At 42.7% G+C, this 15671-nt stretch overlaps 3 protein-coding genes across 4 annotated transcripts; 1 reads left to right on the top strand and 2 right to left on the bottom strand.

Moving 5' to 3' along the window:
* Positions 1 to 429: 429 nt before the first annotated feature.
* On the top strand, positions 430 to 3173 carry LOC307237314 (5-hydroxytryptamine receptor 3A-like; the record flags this gene model as incomplete). Its single annotated transcript, XM_080010026.1, has 8 exons — positions 430 to 493; positions 591 to 736; positions 936 to 980; positions 1067 to 1173; positions 1293 to 1462; positions 1980 to 2068; positions 2709 to 2919; positions 3004 to 3173. The coding sequence occupies 8 exons, from the start codon at positions 430 to 432 to the stop codon at positions 3171 to 3173; spliced, it is 1002 nt and encodes a 333-aa protein (XP_079866152.1).
* A 2634-nt stretch (positions 3174 to 5807) lies between these two features.
* Positions 5808 to 8856, bottom strand: LOC307236685 (Golgi apparatus membrane protein TVP23 homolog B-like). 2 transcript variants are annotated; one of them, XM_080009174.1, is made up of 6 exons: positions 8793 to 8856; positions 8542 to 8686; positions 8355 to 8444; positions 7360 to 7476; positions 7100 to 7228; positions 5808 to 6068 (listed from the first exon to the last, which is right to left on the bottom strand). In XM_080009174.1, the coding sequence occupies exons 1-6, from the start codon at positions 8813 to 8815 to the stop codon at positions 6057 to 6059; spliced, it is 516 nt and encodes a 171-aa protein (XP_079865300.1). In that variant the 5' UTR covers positions 8816 to 8856; the 3' UTR covers positions 5808 to 6056. The 2 variants fall into 2 exon arrangements, with proteins under 2 accessions (XP_079865300.1, XP_079865299.1); XM_080009173.1 differs by having other exon boundaries at positions 5808 to 7228.
* A 1950-nt stretch (positions 8857 to 10806) lies between these two features.
* On the bottom strand, positions 10807 to 13255 carry otop2 (otopetrin 2; the record flags this gene model as incomplete). The annotated part of the gene is made up of 6 exons (XM_080009167.1): positions 10807 to 10997; positions 11092 to 11945; positions 12048 to 12190; positions 12388 to 12446; positions 12572 to 12708; positions 12817 to 13255. 6 exons carry the CDS (start codon positions 13253 to 13255, stop codon positions 10827 to 10829), a joined length of 1803 nt encoding a protein of 600 aa, XP_079865293.1. The 3' UTR covers positions 10807 to 10826.
* Between the last annotated feature and the right edge of the window lie 2416 nt (positions 13256 to 15671).

Raw genomic sequence — 15671 nt, 5'->3', positions numbered from 1 at the left:
GCTCGGGGGCTTTGTCGCGTTTTCGTGACAGAAAGATGCGGTCGGTTTTGGGTAAACATTTGGCGCCCGCTCTCGCATTGATCTCTGGCCAGGTGTAATGACAAATAGCAGCTGGACCCGACCTGGATCGTACACGCTGAATAGGCAGCCCGAGCCTTTTCACCTGTTGGTTGACTGTTTACACGAGGCCTTTGAGGGGACATGTTCTGAAAACGTCACCGCGAGCGCCCGGCCTCGTCTTTTTTCGTGCCAAGCGCTTTCCATTGAACGTCGCCGACGTGTAATCGCACCCGCGTCACGGTCGGGCCTTTTAAAAGGTCCCCACGGGTCGCAATACCTTCAGACGGTAGAGTCGGAAGCCGGGAACGGTGCCAAGCTCCACGAATACATTAATCCTGCTCCTGACTCGCCGGGACGGCCTCCGCGGGGATGCTGAGGCGTCGTCACCGCGCCCTCCTGAGCGCGTCCTGCCTCCTGGTCCTTCTCACGCCACGTAAGGCTCACATCAGGAATGCTTGTGTCGCCATTGTACATCATGAGTCATTTGTCGTCACCAAGCCTTGGCTTTCCCTCTATCTGTGAATTTCTAGTGTGGGGAAATGCCTCCTCCGCCTGCTCCACGCGTCGCTGTCTATCCAAAATGCTGATTGACAAAGCTATTTTAACTCAGCCGCAGGATGAAAACTGTACGCAAACAATATATGTGCCATTCATCGAGTACCAAACCCTGTCCGTTGTAAGTATTGCGTTTGTATTTTTTTTATGCATGTTATTTTAACAACTAAAACATTTGAAATTGGAATTGCGATCTAGTCATAGTCTGTTCAAGCCTTTCTAGTTGCCTAAAAATGTAGTCAAACCCTGAACAAATATTTTAAAAATGTGAATTGAGCTCAGACATCCCAAGCTTTGGTATTATTATTGTTTTTAATCAGGACACTAAGAAACTTCGGTTCAGCAGTCGTTTGATGGCCACAATGGTAAGTTTCAATCAAAGTTTCAGATGCTGAAACATAAGATTAGAGCAGTTTAATATACAGTTTGTAAACCACTTTTTAAATGACAGAACTGGGTAGATCCTGAATTGGCGTGGAACTCATCAGAATACAACTTTGAGATGGTGACGCTGCCGGTGAATAAGGTCTGGACGCCTGAACTCCACATAACTAATGCGTAAGGCGCCGACAGAGAAGCTTGAAATGATTAAAAAAACCACGCACGTCCTACCACTCCACCGCTGCATATGGTTCTCGCTTAAATGTCTTTTTTCATTTTTATTTATTTTTTTTTAGAATCAGCACCAGCCTGAAGCACGGCTCTCAGGATCTGCTGGTGTACAGTGATGGGACCCTGACGCACAAAGTGATCTTGAACGCGTTGGTGGACTGTGAAGTCAACATGTTCCGGTACCCCTTTGCACGCGATAACTGTCCCGTCGCAATACAAGCCTGGGAAAATGAGGGTGAGTTTAAAATTGATCATTTATGAGCACGTACGTACGGGAGGAACGATTCACGTCGTCTGTTTGAAAACCTGTTTGTCCATCAAAACGATCATCAGCGGTTATCAAAAAGATCAAATTGGTTTTTTTTTATATAAGTACCATATTTTATGCTTTTTTTAACTAGTGCGTGCCGGGGTCCACCAATAAGTCCGCACAAATTGAAAGGCAGCCGGGTTGAATCTGATGAATCAGCGTAGGTCGCTGTGGTCAGTGAACTGTCAAATGAGGATGAACATTCACAAAACAGAACGGCACACTCGGACGAAAGAAATTTAAAGCGACCTAGAAACATGCCCAAATCAATTGAAGGGCAAACTTTCGAGAAACGACAGTGACCGTCTTCGAGCGGAGACGAGAGTGAACGCGGATGCGAGGGGGCGCCGTTTTGAATGGAGTTCTGCCACTCGTAGTGTCGTCCACCTCGCGCAGACTATCTCGTGGATTCGCACTTTAAACCCGTGTTCCTCTTCTTCAGGTTGTGGTATGAAGCTCAGCATGGGCAGCATATACATGGTTGACGGCAACCATGGAGACTGGCGCACCAATAGCGTGGCCCTCCTGCAAGTAAGCGACGTTCGTAATTACATCATGGTGAGTTTGCAGACGGGAGAAGTTGCCACCAATGCTTTATTTTCAGGTACAATGCGCTAGAATGTGTTATTTTATAAGTCCCGTTCTACCGGGAAGGAAGGGGGTACGCGGCCATATTTGCAATTGCTAGTTGTTTATATCAAATTAGTGAGTGATTTCACCTCCTGGTTTAAGCCTCACTCCACCGACTGAAGAGGTGGGTGAGGCGTGTGTGTGTGTGTGTGTGTGTGTGTGTGTGTGTGTGTGTGTGTGTGTGTGTGTGTCCATTTAGAAATGTTCGAAATTGGGTGTGGTTTCACAGTGCCCGCGCAGTCAATACCTGCCGCTTAGTGGGACTGATCCACCTTTCTTTCTTTATTTTTTTATTTGAGCCACTAAAAGTACTAATCTACGTCAGCATCTTTCCTGCACGCTTTGTGCTGATTTCAGCCAGTAGACGGTACTGAGCCACACATACTATCTCCAATGCTGATTTGAAGACAGTCATATTTCAGTTTGCAGCTTACAAACCGGCAGGAACCTCTTTAATCGTTAGTCCGAAAACAAAGCAGCAGCCGTGCCAGCCCCCCATGCTGAGCAGTGGTGTCAGCCCTGTCCCGCCCTTGGTCTCCAGGTGGAGCTGAGCATCAGGTACCTGAACCCCTTCATCTCCCTCATCCTGCCCAGCGTGCTCGTCCTCATCCTCGACGTGGTGAGCTTCGCCCTGCCGCTGGGCGGGGGCGAGCGCAACTGCTTCAAGGTCACTCTGGCGCTCAGCTTCATCATGTTCCTCATCATCCTCAACGACCTTCTCCCTGGAGACAGCCAGTGCAGCCCCATCATCCGTCAGTTATTTTGACACACACACACACACACACACGCGCGCACACACACACACACACATCGCTAACTTGCCGTGCCCTCCACAGGAACTCACTTCTGCGTTTGTCTGGTCTTCTTGGTTCTGAGTATGGTGGAAACCATGCTGCTGACACGGGTGGCCAGGGATGGCCTGTTGCTTTCCTGCTCCTGCTGGAAGAAGAAATCCCCCAAAGACAAGGATGACGAGGAGATACTGGTGGATGAGGGTAAGGCGTGAGGATATTGCAAACAATTTCAAAATATCTATTTGAGAATAATAAATATGTTTGGATATGACTCCGTTGTCATATCCAAAGCCGTAGTTTAACATTGGCAACCGCTACTCACTCAGACCTCACCATCACAGAATCCAAGTCCGACATTAGTGTCATCCAGCTGGAGGAGAGTCAAGCCCTCCCAAAAGTGATCAAATTCCTGGGTGCCCTGAGTGCAAAGGACCTGGAGAGTCAAAGATTCCAGGACCTGGCCAACAAATATGACAAGATCTTTTTCTGGCTCTATTTAATCTTATCCATTAGCTACTTTTGCATTCTGATTTGTATCTATGTCAGCTACCCGTGTTCTATCAACCATTTTAATTTCTGGTACTAGAAAAGGCCACGGGCTTAGACTTCACTTGATTTGAGAGAAATGGGAATATACCATTATGTTATAATGAAAGAATACATACACATTCAATTTTTCATCTATAAATAGAGTTAGAGCTGAGGCCCTTGGATCCGTCTTAACACAGTTAAAAAATCATTAAATATTTCCGATGTGGTGCATTTTATTTCCTTTGTTTATCTTCAGGGGTTTTTTGTTGTTGTATTCCTCTCTGTGCTTTAATTACTTTTCAGGTGCTTTGTAAGGTTTGAGTGAGCAAAACTGTAAAACAAATAAATAAATAAGTAGTTGCACAATACATTTTTCGGAAGGTCATTTTTTCAGTCACATGTGGATTTACAGTATAACATTACAATAGAAGCCCAGGGTTGTAAAAAGATTGTATTCAGTTATTTATTTATTTTTTGTCAATAATTACCTTCATGCAGCTTCAGCTTCATTATGGAATGGCATAACTGTTTCAGTGGACAAAAAAAGGGATGCTTTGCGATGCCATCGGCAAAGGAAATCTCTTTAAAAGTCCATGTCAATCTCAGCCTTTCAGGGTGTTGCAGTGGATCATCCAAGTCATCAAGGGGAAGGGATGACACTCTGGATAGAATATCCGTCACTGTGTGTGACGGTGGATGTGTTGTGCACTTTTGATGACAGGAATCCCTCAATTTCACCTTTTCTTTGACCTGCTGGCAGTCAGTTTACCAGTTATTATCATTTAGAGGGGGTAGCGAGGACAATGTCACACTTTTAAAAAGAGCAAGAAAAGATTCAGTAAGAACATTTGTAGGCTTCTCCAAAAATGGCTGTTGCGGGGCCTTTGATATTTCTTTATTGATCCTCTAACATATTGTGTATATGTTTAACTGAACATTCTGCCACAAAAAAGGTTTTCATACAAATAAGATCGATGAATCTCATATGTAAATAAGATCTGATCAGCTGGATAAGAGGAGATGACATCTCATTATTTATGCAATACATTTTGCGCAGTTATGATGAGTAAAAATAGGAACATCAAATCACAATCTCGGTTGTCTCGAATGCAGATTCTGAACAAACCATTTATCCATCCCGTGGGCGCAGTGCTGTGAAGCGTCGCGTCATGTGAGTTAGGGGACGGGGTTGCCACATATGAACTGCAGAGCCTCACATCAGAACATTATGCTCAACAAAACTCAGCCGAATGCACTGGCAACCCTAGAGTACCAACACATTGAGGCCACACACAACTGACAGTCAGTGCAGCCACTGGATGGGTCACTGGTTTGGGGTTTAATATAAAAAATAAAATAAAAAAACAGTTCAAAATGTAGCCGTCTTTAAAACAGATCCCAATTTTGTGCTTTGCTCCGTCCTGAAGATGCTGGAAGGTGTATTTCCCTAATTTCACAGGAGCCACGTTAGTTGATTCCCTATGTAGCCATGCATTGCGCTAACACTGTTAGCATGCAGCCCCAAGATGTTTATTTGTCACATACATATGCAAACAAGCATACATATATGTAGTGAAATGACATTGCAACGCACTCAGAGATTATGCAAAATAAGTACTTACTGGTCAATAACTAACTGGCACAATAGCTATCTAATGAACTAACTAACTAAACTAATTGATTCCTAGAACGCAATTCAATTAGTAAATAGAATAAAAGGCAAGACTATTATGTATATAGAGATATGAGCAGTAAAGTGGCACGTGAATAAAGTGAGGTAGTGTGCGTGGAGAGTGCCTGTCCCTATCTCGGTACCGGGACTCACAAGGATGAAAATGGTGTCGATCTTCTTGCCTGAATCTGGTTGAGATGGACAAAAAGAGACAACAAACTGAAGGATCCCTTCAAAAGTCTTTTTCTGCCATAAAGGCGCTGCCTAATTAACTGTGGGATAAATCTGTAAAAAGGAAAAAACAATAACAACATCAGTCCTTTAGATAAACTCATTGGCTCACTGACACCAAAGCAACAGAATTTGATATTGGATGTCAAAGAAATGTTCTGATACTTAATGCAATTTGGCATACACAAGGAAACAATCAATTTTGACCACCACAGTGTGACTACAGTTTCAAATGCTCTCCACTGATTCTTTCTTTCTAGGTTTTACTTTAATTTAAACACGGACATCCCCCAAATGTGCTAACAAAGCACAGACTCTTCTGCCCCTATGTGGCCAATCAGCTGCATGAAAGAAGAGTCAAAGGCCTAGTTTTTATTAATCATATATTTTAATAATTTTACCCTGTCAGCCATGTATATAGATTGCATACATAGTAATACAAAAATATATTGAAGTGAATCATAAAAAAAAGATATATAACCCAAGAAAAAAAAAAAAGATGCCAGCCACCAGCCCAATTAGAATTCTGTCACAAGTATCATTTTTAAGTATAGTCAAGAGGTGATCCATACGGGGTTCAACTCCTTCTCCATCACCTTCTCCATCACCTAGGGTACAACCCTGCTGATGGCCTTTTGCTTGAGCACCAGGGCCCCACCGTTTATTTCATTGTCTAGGGGGGACAAAACACCATTTCAGCTATTTTGTAAGAACAAAACACGTTGCTGTATGTCAGGCGAGTGAATAACGACGGTTTAGGTGTCTAGCGCTATAGTCGATCGGGATTCGTCAATGTGACTTGTGCTTCCAGCGGACATGGTTCTCTCCCCCACAGTGGGATAGTTTCTTAGCCTGGGAACCAGACCAATCTGCTCATGCTTTATTTGCTCTGCAGAATACGTCTGGCCACCCTCCCCTTCGAACAGACTTCCAGCCGACCGGGCCAGCGTTGGGTCAATCAGAACCGTTTATCTAATATGGGGCGGGTTTGATACCGTGACTGTAGAGAGGAGCGCCTTTGTGGCATTTTTCGTGAACATGGCCGCTAATACTGTCCGTTACGGCGACAGTATTAAACGAACTGGACGGTATATTTTCTCCAAAAAGCTTTTGTTGATAAGAAGGATGTGTTTGCCGTACTTCTGACAGGATTTGGTAAAAGCTTAATTTACCAACTCACTCGCTCAGCGCTACGTCACACGTTTCGGTGCTCTGATTGGTTGTAGGTCTATCCAATGTTGTGATTGGTTGTAGGTCTATCCAATTGCATCCAGAGACATACAGAGACATTTTGTTCTGCGCACGTCGGTAACGCCCCTTGGAATACACATTTGCGCATTTTCTAATTTCAGGTATTTCTCGTTCTATTAGTTGTTTCTTTGTAGGTGTAAATGTTCCTATTCACATTCTTTAAGATGTTACTTCCTGGTTGAGTAAAAGATGGCTGGAATGAATCAGGGAGTCCATGACACATCAGATAACAGGCTGAATGATAAACCAGGATGTGGGGGTCTACCAACTAACCTACACCCTGAATACTATCCTGAAAATACTGTCCTGCCACAGGAAAGGAATCCAATCATGTGGGGCATTTTCTGATGAAAGGCCGTGTTAACCAAACCGTTTTAGCCTTTGATATCATGACTATAGTGAAGAATAGATTAACCCGTTGCCAATAATCATAAATATGTATTGTAAACTTACCGGTTTAAACAGCTTCACACCAAGATAGGTAGTTGCCATATTTGTTAGGTTGTTCTTTCCATTCATTTTACATCTCACAAAGCCATATAGGTTGGCCCATTGCAAAACTAACCCCATAATTACCACAGCCTAGAAGATGAAAAATCAAAAGAAGGATAAGAAAATATGCATTTGTACTAACACAACTGTAAAAAACACCCGATATACTTTAAATACAGTGGAACCATGTTGACAAACAGGTAATGGGGACTGTCACTGACCAGCCATTTTATCTTGAGAGAGACGACGGCGCTGAACACAAAAATCACCCAGAAGATCGGACACACAATGAGGCCGAACCAGAAGATCCGAGACTCGTGGGTGTTTGGACTCCGTGTCTGACCAAAAGAAAAAAATTGTTCAGAAGGTTTTATTTATTTTCGGCTTTTCCCCTTCATTCTCTTGGTAGGGCAGCCGTGCCCAAGCTCAGCACACCCGTGCTGTCACCAGGAAACGACAAAGCAGGCGGAATGGCGGAACGAGTTATATTGTTATATACATAATGATTTATCACGATGAATGTAGGGAAATGTACAACTTTGAGTTCAACATCACATGTTAAGGAATCCAGTTGAAGTTTGTGACATACATGTTTTTCCAAATAAAACTAGAATGTTTCAAACCTCAAATTTAAAGTCACATCCTCTAATCATAAAATTAGCGGGCAATTACAATTTCCCATCACAATATCACTGTGGCGTGGGGATGGGCTGGTTTGAGCAGCCCCACCTGACCTGGATCTAGGTGATTGGGATCAGAGTGGCTGCATGCCTCTTACCCGTTGGTTGGTCTAATGAGCAGCAGGTAAGACCCCCATCCCCATAACACTCAGGGTAGGAGCCCGTGTTGTGACACATGTCTATCTGCTATTATTATTATTCCAGCTGGCCCACTGTCTACAATAAACTGGTGTCTGCAACCTTGTCTTCTGTGTCTCTGTGCAGGAGGTCCTTCCACCCACCAGAAACTGCCACACTCACATTATCTTAATTTCATAATGACACAATACTACAATGTCCAGATTGACCATAATTTAGCCCAGAGTCCTATTATGATACTGGAATTAATACTACTTGGATATTTTTTTTTTCTTTCTTTGTGTTTCTATCATATACTTGGATCCACTACAATGACTATAAACATAAAATACACCTCCCAAGATTAGGATAAGCAAGACTAAAATAGGATCAGGATTTTGCAAACAGTGACCGCATACCTCTCTCGACTCAAACACCCAGTGACTCATTCCATCGTCATCCACTCGGTTCCACCACCTCAGGCCCACCAACAATCGGCCGGACACGTTCTGAAAAGGACCAAACAGATGCTCCAGATGTCTGAATCGCCGTTGGGCCCGATGCAATGTGTCCAAACTGCCCTGCAGCGTCGAAGCCCGAACCCACCTTAACTGTCCAGAAGTCACACGACAGCAGCAGGATTATGGCGACCATGCACACAATGAAACTGCTGCTCAGGATCTCACACAGGAGGTAGACCAGGATGGCACTTGCGCGGAAGAAAAGATGGAAGAACGAGGCCAGCGGATGACTGTGTGTGTGTGCACGATCGTTGGTTAGGGATCTTGATGACATATAACCGCTGTCATGCCAAATCTGGAGCGTTTTTACACTGTAGCGTTGTGCCCGATACCCACCTAATTTTGTGTCTGTGGCTCATTTCACCTTCAACGTCACCAAAGGGGGTATGAATGTCATGAGAATCCTTTTGAACAAGTAAACAATCAAAACTCTGTAGCAATTATTTCAGACGAGAGGCAACATTGGTTTGAAAATACAGGAGTAACCAATTCTGCATTTAGTGTAGTATTATTATTGTAATTATTGTTGTCATTATTTATGATATACTTTATTCTTATTATTGTTATGAATAGAAGTAGTAGCATAAATAATCATTCATTAATAATAATCGAAAACGTTAAACGCTTCGTTTTTAATGAAATGACTCAGCTTTCGTTTCCCTCACCTCTCGAAACATCTTTGCACTTCCGCGTTTCCTGGTGACGTATTCAAAGTAGGTGGACCTTTTTTTTTTTTTTTTTTTTTTCCCCTCCACAACTTTATTGTCAATGGTGTGGTGGCAATCCACAATGTTCTCGTTCACATCTAGAAACGAACAATCATTTCCACATGATCTGGTAATTATATTAAGAAAAGTAAATGAACAGGACAAAAACAGTGATAAACAAACAAACAAACAAACAAACAAACAAATAGATAGATAGATAGATGGATAGAGAGATAGATAATTTAAAAAGTTCACATAATAATCAAATTCCGACTTGAAACTCAAGGAAATTGAGTGAAACGTTTGAAAAGCCTTTTTAATATTTTATGAAGAAATTCTGCAGTTCAACCAGCACTCCCTTGCAGTCAATTGAGCAATGCCTGGAATTAATACCAAGCAATCACTCCCTGCTTTCGGGCACATCATGAACAGCGTTAAAATGTCACCTTGCCAGCCAGCATGACTCAGGAGGCTTCACATGGACCTCCATGTTAAAGTGCTTTCAAGTGAAACTCAGGTTACGACTGCGAGATGCTGGTCTAGAAAAACGCCAATTGGGAGTCAATGGGAAAAAAAGAATCTTGGCAATAGAAATAGAGTCACTGATTATTTTAAGACTTCAGGGCCTCAGTATTTAAAGTTCACTTGTTCTTATGGGTGTCTGGGTTGGTAAAAATAATGGTCTATTAAAAAGGGTTTCAAGGGGGGTAACAGCGTCTCAAGTGAGGGTCCAAACCACAGGGGGAGACATATTGAGTCCATCTCGAAAGTGGACCGCATAGGGAACAAATCTGAAGTGTCCGTTAGACGATCACTTCAGAGTACATTTTATCCACTATGCATTGAGTGAGTCTTCTTTTTGCTTCTTCTTCAGTTTTTTGGGGGATTGGAAACCAAATAAAAGGCGCATACTACCAAGAGTTTCACGCGACACCTCATAAAATGAAATCCAGTCACATTTTATTCAATTTACCAATTACAGTCTTCCATCATTTAATATAGACGGCATCATTTGTTTCACTCACCGAACAGTTATACAGTTACCGGCCATACATTCTGCTGTGTTTACAAGTTGATTCCTCACACAACACAGTATACATTGCATTCCGTGTCCACCTTTCATGACAAGAAAGGGATTCTGAATGGCAGTTCACTGTGCCGTGCACTGTGCCAGGTAGGGTGTGGGGAAGGCAGGGACCCTGCATAGCAACCCTGTGGAATGTACTTATACCTAGGCAGTGAGCCGAAAGCCAAACTCGAGGCTTCAAATCAGCTCTTAAGAAACCCACGGGTGACGCCACAGTTTAAATAGCCTATGTAATAATAATAACAATATAATAATAATAATAATAATAATAATAATAATAGTATGATTATAATCATCATCATCATCATCATCATCATCACCATCTGCAATAATATACAATTGACAATGCAAAAAACTGATTAATCTTCATAATAACTGCATTTGCTCTTGAATACTTACTGATGGTGTATACTTATATAATTATATTGGCACATTAAAATATAAAACTATTTATCATTTGTGTTGGTTGGTGCTGTCTATTGTGACAGTACAGAGCATGTCTAAAGCAAAACAACATTTCCAAAACTGCTTTGTAGATTTTTAAAACAGTCAGGACTCCACACTCCTCTCACAGTGTTATGAGATGACGTACACCTCAAAGAGACTGGCCACCGAGTGCATGCGGTAGAAGATCCCAAACGGCAGTCCAATGTTCACAATGGCAGCCCACATGGAGAACTGGTAGAAGTCCGTTTCAGTGGAGTGGTCAAACTGAGGACGAGCGCCGAACGCAGGCATGATCCAGAGCTGTCAGAAGAGAAGAGAGAGCACGTTTAAAAAAAGACGATTCAATCGACAGAAACGATGAAGAGTCGGCGAGTGAGAAAGAATTGTGACTCACGATGATGTTGGCCAGCAGCAGAAAGGCGCACACCTCCTTGAGCACCCTCCTCTTCCAGCTGAGTTTCGGCCGATGCTCCTCGGAGTGTGGCATCTGAGAGGTGTGGCTATGAGGATTGTGAGCCTTGAGTTCTGGGCTAGATTTAGAGTCCGAGCCTTCAATATTGCACAGCTCTTTGGTCCCTTGAATCACATATGGATTTGAGAACACGGTGAGAGGTTCCACCTCGTGGAAAGGCTCCCGGTGAAGACCCTCGATTATGAAAATGTTCTGCACCACAATTTGGATAACGGTCAGAATGGCCCAGGCCAGGTTCAGGGCATCCAGGTAGCCCTTGGCTTTCGTGCCGACCATGGCCACAATGGTGAAGTAGCTGATGATGAACTGTCCGATCGACGCGCCCACCAGCAGCCCCACGTCCAGGGTGCGCGTGGGGTTCTTGTCGGACACGTGCTCCCTCTGGTCGATCCTGTAGATGGTGCATCCGACCACCGTCGCCACAGACATCAGGGACATTATCACCACGTTCATTATGAAGTGCATCATGACCGCTTTGGCTCTCGTGTCGCCGTAGTCGTCTTCCACCTCCACCTCGTACACTATGAAAGTGGCAAGACCCGCCACCACCAGGAGAATGCCCAGCACGGGCCCCAGGACGACATCCTTCACGCGGAACTTTGAATGGCTGTGATGGTGTTCGTCGGCTATCCGCCCGACGTTTTTCCACATGACGTAGGCCATGGCCGACGCAAAGAGACTGTACTCGATGTTGAAGGGGTACAGGTAGTAGTACGCCTCCTTGAAAATACTACAGGAGGAATAGCTACACTTGCATTTGTCATCTCCGTAGCTTGCTGAAAGACACAAGAGAGCGCAAAATTATTATACTGAATAGCGGCGCTTTTTGCCGAGTACTTCATCTAGTTTGATCACTTTGTCTGTCCTCCAGAAATTACCTTTCGCAATGTACATTCTTCGACCCGAATATCCTGAGGTGTTTTGGGTATCTTCTGGAATGGTTGTTTGGTGCAAAGACTCCTCAGTGACGGCAGCCATCCACAAAATGAGATTTGTGGACAGGGTGAGCATCAGTCCACAGCTGAATAAAAGGAGAATAATGGGTTGGACGTGAGGGACGCAATGAATGTCTGTAATAACAATACCAAAAACTGTTAATGCACCAAACATGTCCTTCTTTATGACCTAATTTAAATTTTAAAAAAAAATCAATCACCAACATAACCCAAGGATGAGTACGATACAACGTGCCCGGGAAACATCGTTTAATCACCTTACCGTGTTACATTTTTTTGCAGCTGCACACAATCCTTCGAATGGATCCATAGGAAGTAAGTCTGAAAAGCATAACCATAGTTTGACATAAATTGTCATTAATTATTTAATGATAATAATTACCAAATGAATACTTATAGTTAATCTTTAACCAAGATCTAGGAGGAATAATAGATGACCGTCATACCTGAACGACTAGGAATACAAGTTGCACAACAGGGAAGGCCACCTTGATGGCAGAATCACAGTGGAGATAACCCACATAGTTGGCGATCTTGAAAATGTCCATAATGAGACTGAGAACGCCAAATAGCACAAGTCCAGCTGAAAAAAACCAAAAACAAGCAATGAGTGGAGAGGAAAAATTGCCCAAACTGTCGGAAGCAATAGTCTTGAGAACATACAAATTTTACAGGAGAGGGGGCAAGTTACCTCTGAGCCACACGGGTCCGGCGTGGCTGTCCTTGTAGAGGATAGCCCGGTCTTCCCTGGACGTGTAGATTTGATAGTAAAGCATCCATATGGTGGTCAGCAGGAGAAGGATAATGAGGAAGACCTGCAGGTTGGCAGAGCTGATGGCCACACTGTTGAAGGCGCTTCCGCTCACCAAGGCACAGCCCAGGATCAGGAGATTTACGGAAATGATCCCCGAGAGCACCCAGCCCCGGCTGCGGCCCCGTTCCTTAACGGTGCCGCCGGAGGAGATGCCAAGGTCTGGCTCACTGAGGCTGCTCTCCGCTTGACCCACAGAGTTGATACTGTTGGACAGGTGGACCACCTCCGTCTCCCTGTCTTTGACTGTCATCCTACATGGTTCACATGGATCTCCGGTGGTCAAGCAAGGGCACGGGGGGCAGGTGTGCAAACACATGTTCTCTTCTCAGATCTAGTCCTGAGTCAGTATTTTGCAATCTCTTGGTCTATTTGAGAGATCACAGGTCTGATAGCTACACCCACTTTTTCGTAACCCCTCCCCCCCAAAACCTTGCCACGAATCTTGATCACCTCGGTTGTCAAACCAGTTCGATACGAAAGTGGAGATCCTCTTCCTCTCTATCTTCCTTTTAATTTGGGTTTTTCCAAATCACAGCAAGCTGTGTGTTACAAACTGTAGCATCAATGACAATTTGCAAATCCATCAAGATATTCAAATGACCATTGTCCACACGGATAATAACCATTAACTTGATAAATCATGATAACATGATAAATAAACCTCTTGAATCTTGAATCTTAAAACGAAATTGCTCTTGTGTATTGAATCAGGGCAAATAGACTCATATCACAAGATAAGACGATATTGTGAAAAGGATGCCAGACTACTTAAAGCTAAATAAATAACCGACGGAGATTAAAGAAAGACTCAAAGGAGTAGTAGCATCTTGATCCCTACCTGATAATGTGTGATCCCCAGAGGCAGCTTGAGTCAGGGCTTTTATATCCATCCCCAGCCGCTCTGCTTTACCTAAGACTCTGTGTACAAGGGGTCATAAATGTCCATAAATCTGTTATGAACAACACCATATTATTACTACACACAGAGTGTTTTGCACAAAATATTCACGTAAAGTTCAAAAGAGTTTTCTTGGAAAACACTTTGTACATTCTCTGTGGGTTTTGTTTCCCCAGAAACGCAAAATACAAGAAACTGGTTCCTTTCGCAGTTAACAGCAACTTTTTGATATTACATAACATTGTTTAAATGTCATTCATCCTCATAGAATGATTTTACAATGCATCACTATAAATAAAATGTAAAAAGCTGGAGGAAAGAAATCTAGTCTAATATGCCAGGGATTTCCCTTTTTTCCCCTCACACTGTTATTTATGTACTTTATATACATCATGAAAAGCACTGTGGTTGTTATTCTGAGCGAGCTCATCTGCAAGTTTCTCAAAAACAATGCCTTGTTTGTTGGAGGCGCATTACATCGTTCCATCGCCTCACACCATCTTCCAAATTCTCTCAATGGGTGTGTCACACAAAGCCAACGATTATCTTTTTTTATCCAACGCCTGGAGGAAATCCTTCGGCACTTCACTGCTATAGATACCTGATAAAAAAAAGACACGCCTTGGTCCACAGATATGCAAAATGCCCGTTATTATTAAGTACGAGGACCACAAAGGCGCACTGATATGCAGGTTTCAACGGAGCCAGATGGTCTTCCCTGTGGATGCGTCTCAACTCCTAATTGAAATGTAGTTTGCAGAAATGGCAATCTTGCATTTAACTTTACATTTATGACTTTTGTGTGAAAAATGTTTGCTCAAAACGAAAAGTTAAATTGCGTGGCCATTCTGCAAATGATGCAATTTAAATTTGAATTTTGCAGGCAAAATGCTTGCATACTTTAGAACTTTGACAATCGCTTTGGCAGGTATACATACTGTGAGGACAGCGTGACAAACCCTCGTCCACAGCAGACGGAGGGCTTCGCTTGCAGAACGGTGACATTGAAGAGTCTAAAAGGGAAGGGTTTATTTAGGGCTTTAGTCTGCAAAGCGCTGCAGCCAGCAAATCCCCAACTATAAACCGGCTTGCAAATGAGTTGAATGAGGTATACCGACCTTTCGAAAGGCAAAGGGACATTTCGGACTATTGTAATTGTATTTTCTTGCAAAATGTTCAGACTATTGAGGAATAAGAGTAAAATAAAAAGAAGTACTAACTGTCTGAAGTATGGATGACATACTATTTATTATTAGTACTTGTTTTTTGTTAGTATTATATTATTTGTTTAAAGTTCGTGTTAGAATATCTCAAACTCAATGATGATGTGAAAGATTTTAATTGATGTGCGATTCATACATTAGGACTTATGTTGCTCTTTCAGTGATATTGTACTGCTGCGAAATGAAAAGGTTGCTATCTGTGACACGCGATTCATTATAGTCAGAATTAAGGATATGTGAGATATATAAGATCTGGCCTAAAATGTACAAATAAATAGAAGGAATAGAAGGAAATACTAATATAAAGAGAGTTTTAGTGAATATTAATAGAAGCCATGAAAAGCAAGCAAGGGCAAAAAAAAGAAGGTTTTGCGTCCACCTGTAAGGGCTTCCGTTGGGTTTAAATATAATTTCTTCACTATCATTATTACATTTTCATATATTTGATTTGTTTAATTCAGTTGGTCTTAACATCGGGTTTTGAATTGGATGTATAGACCATTTTGTGATATACAGTTTATTCATATAGACTGAAATCCCTTATAGGACATCGCACATCATTTTAATCATTAAAATCATGTTTATTGTTTTTGTCTAATATATCTTTATTT

This window comes from Zeus faber (assembly GCF_960531495.2).
Source record: "Zeus faber genome assembly, chromosome: 11".
In the NCBI taxonomy this organism is placed as follows: Eukaryota; Metazoa; Chordata; class Actinopteri; order Zeiformes; family Zeidae; genus Zeus; species Zeus faber.
This window is presented reverse-complemented; position numbering and strand designations above follow the sequence as displayed.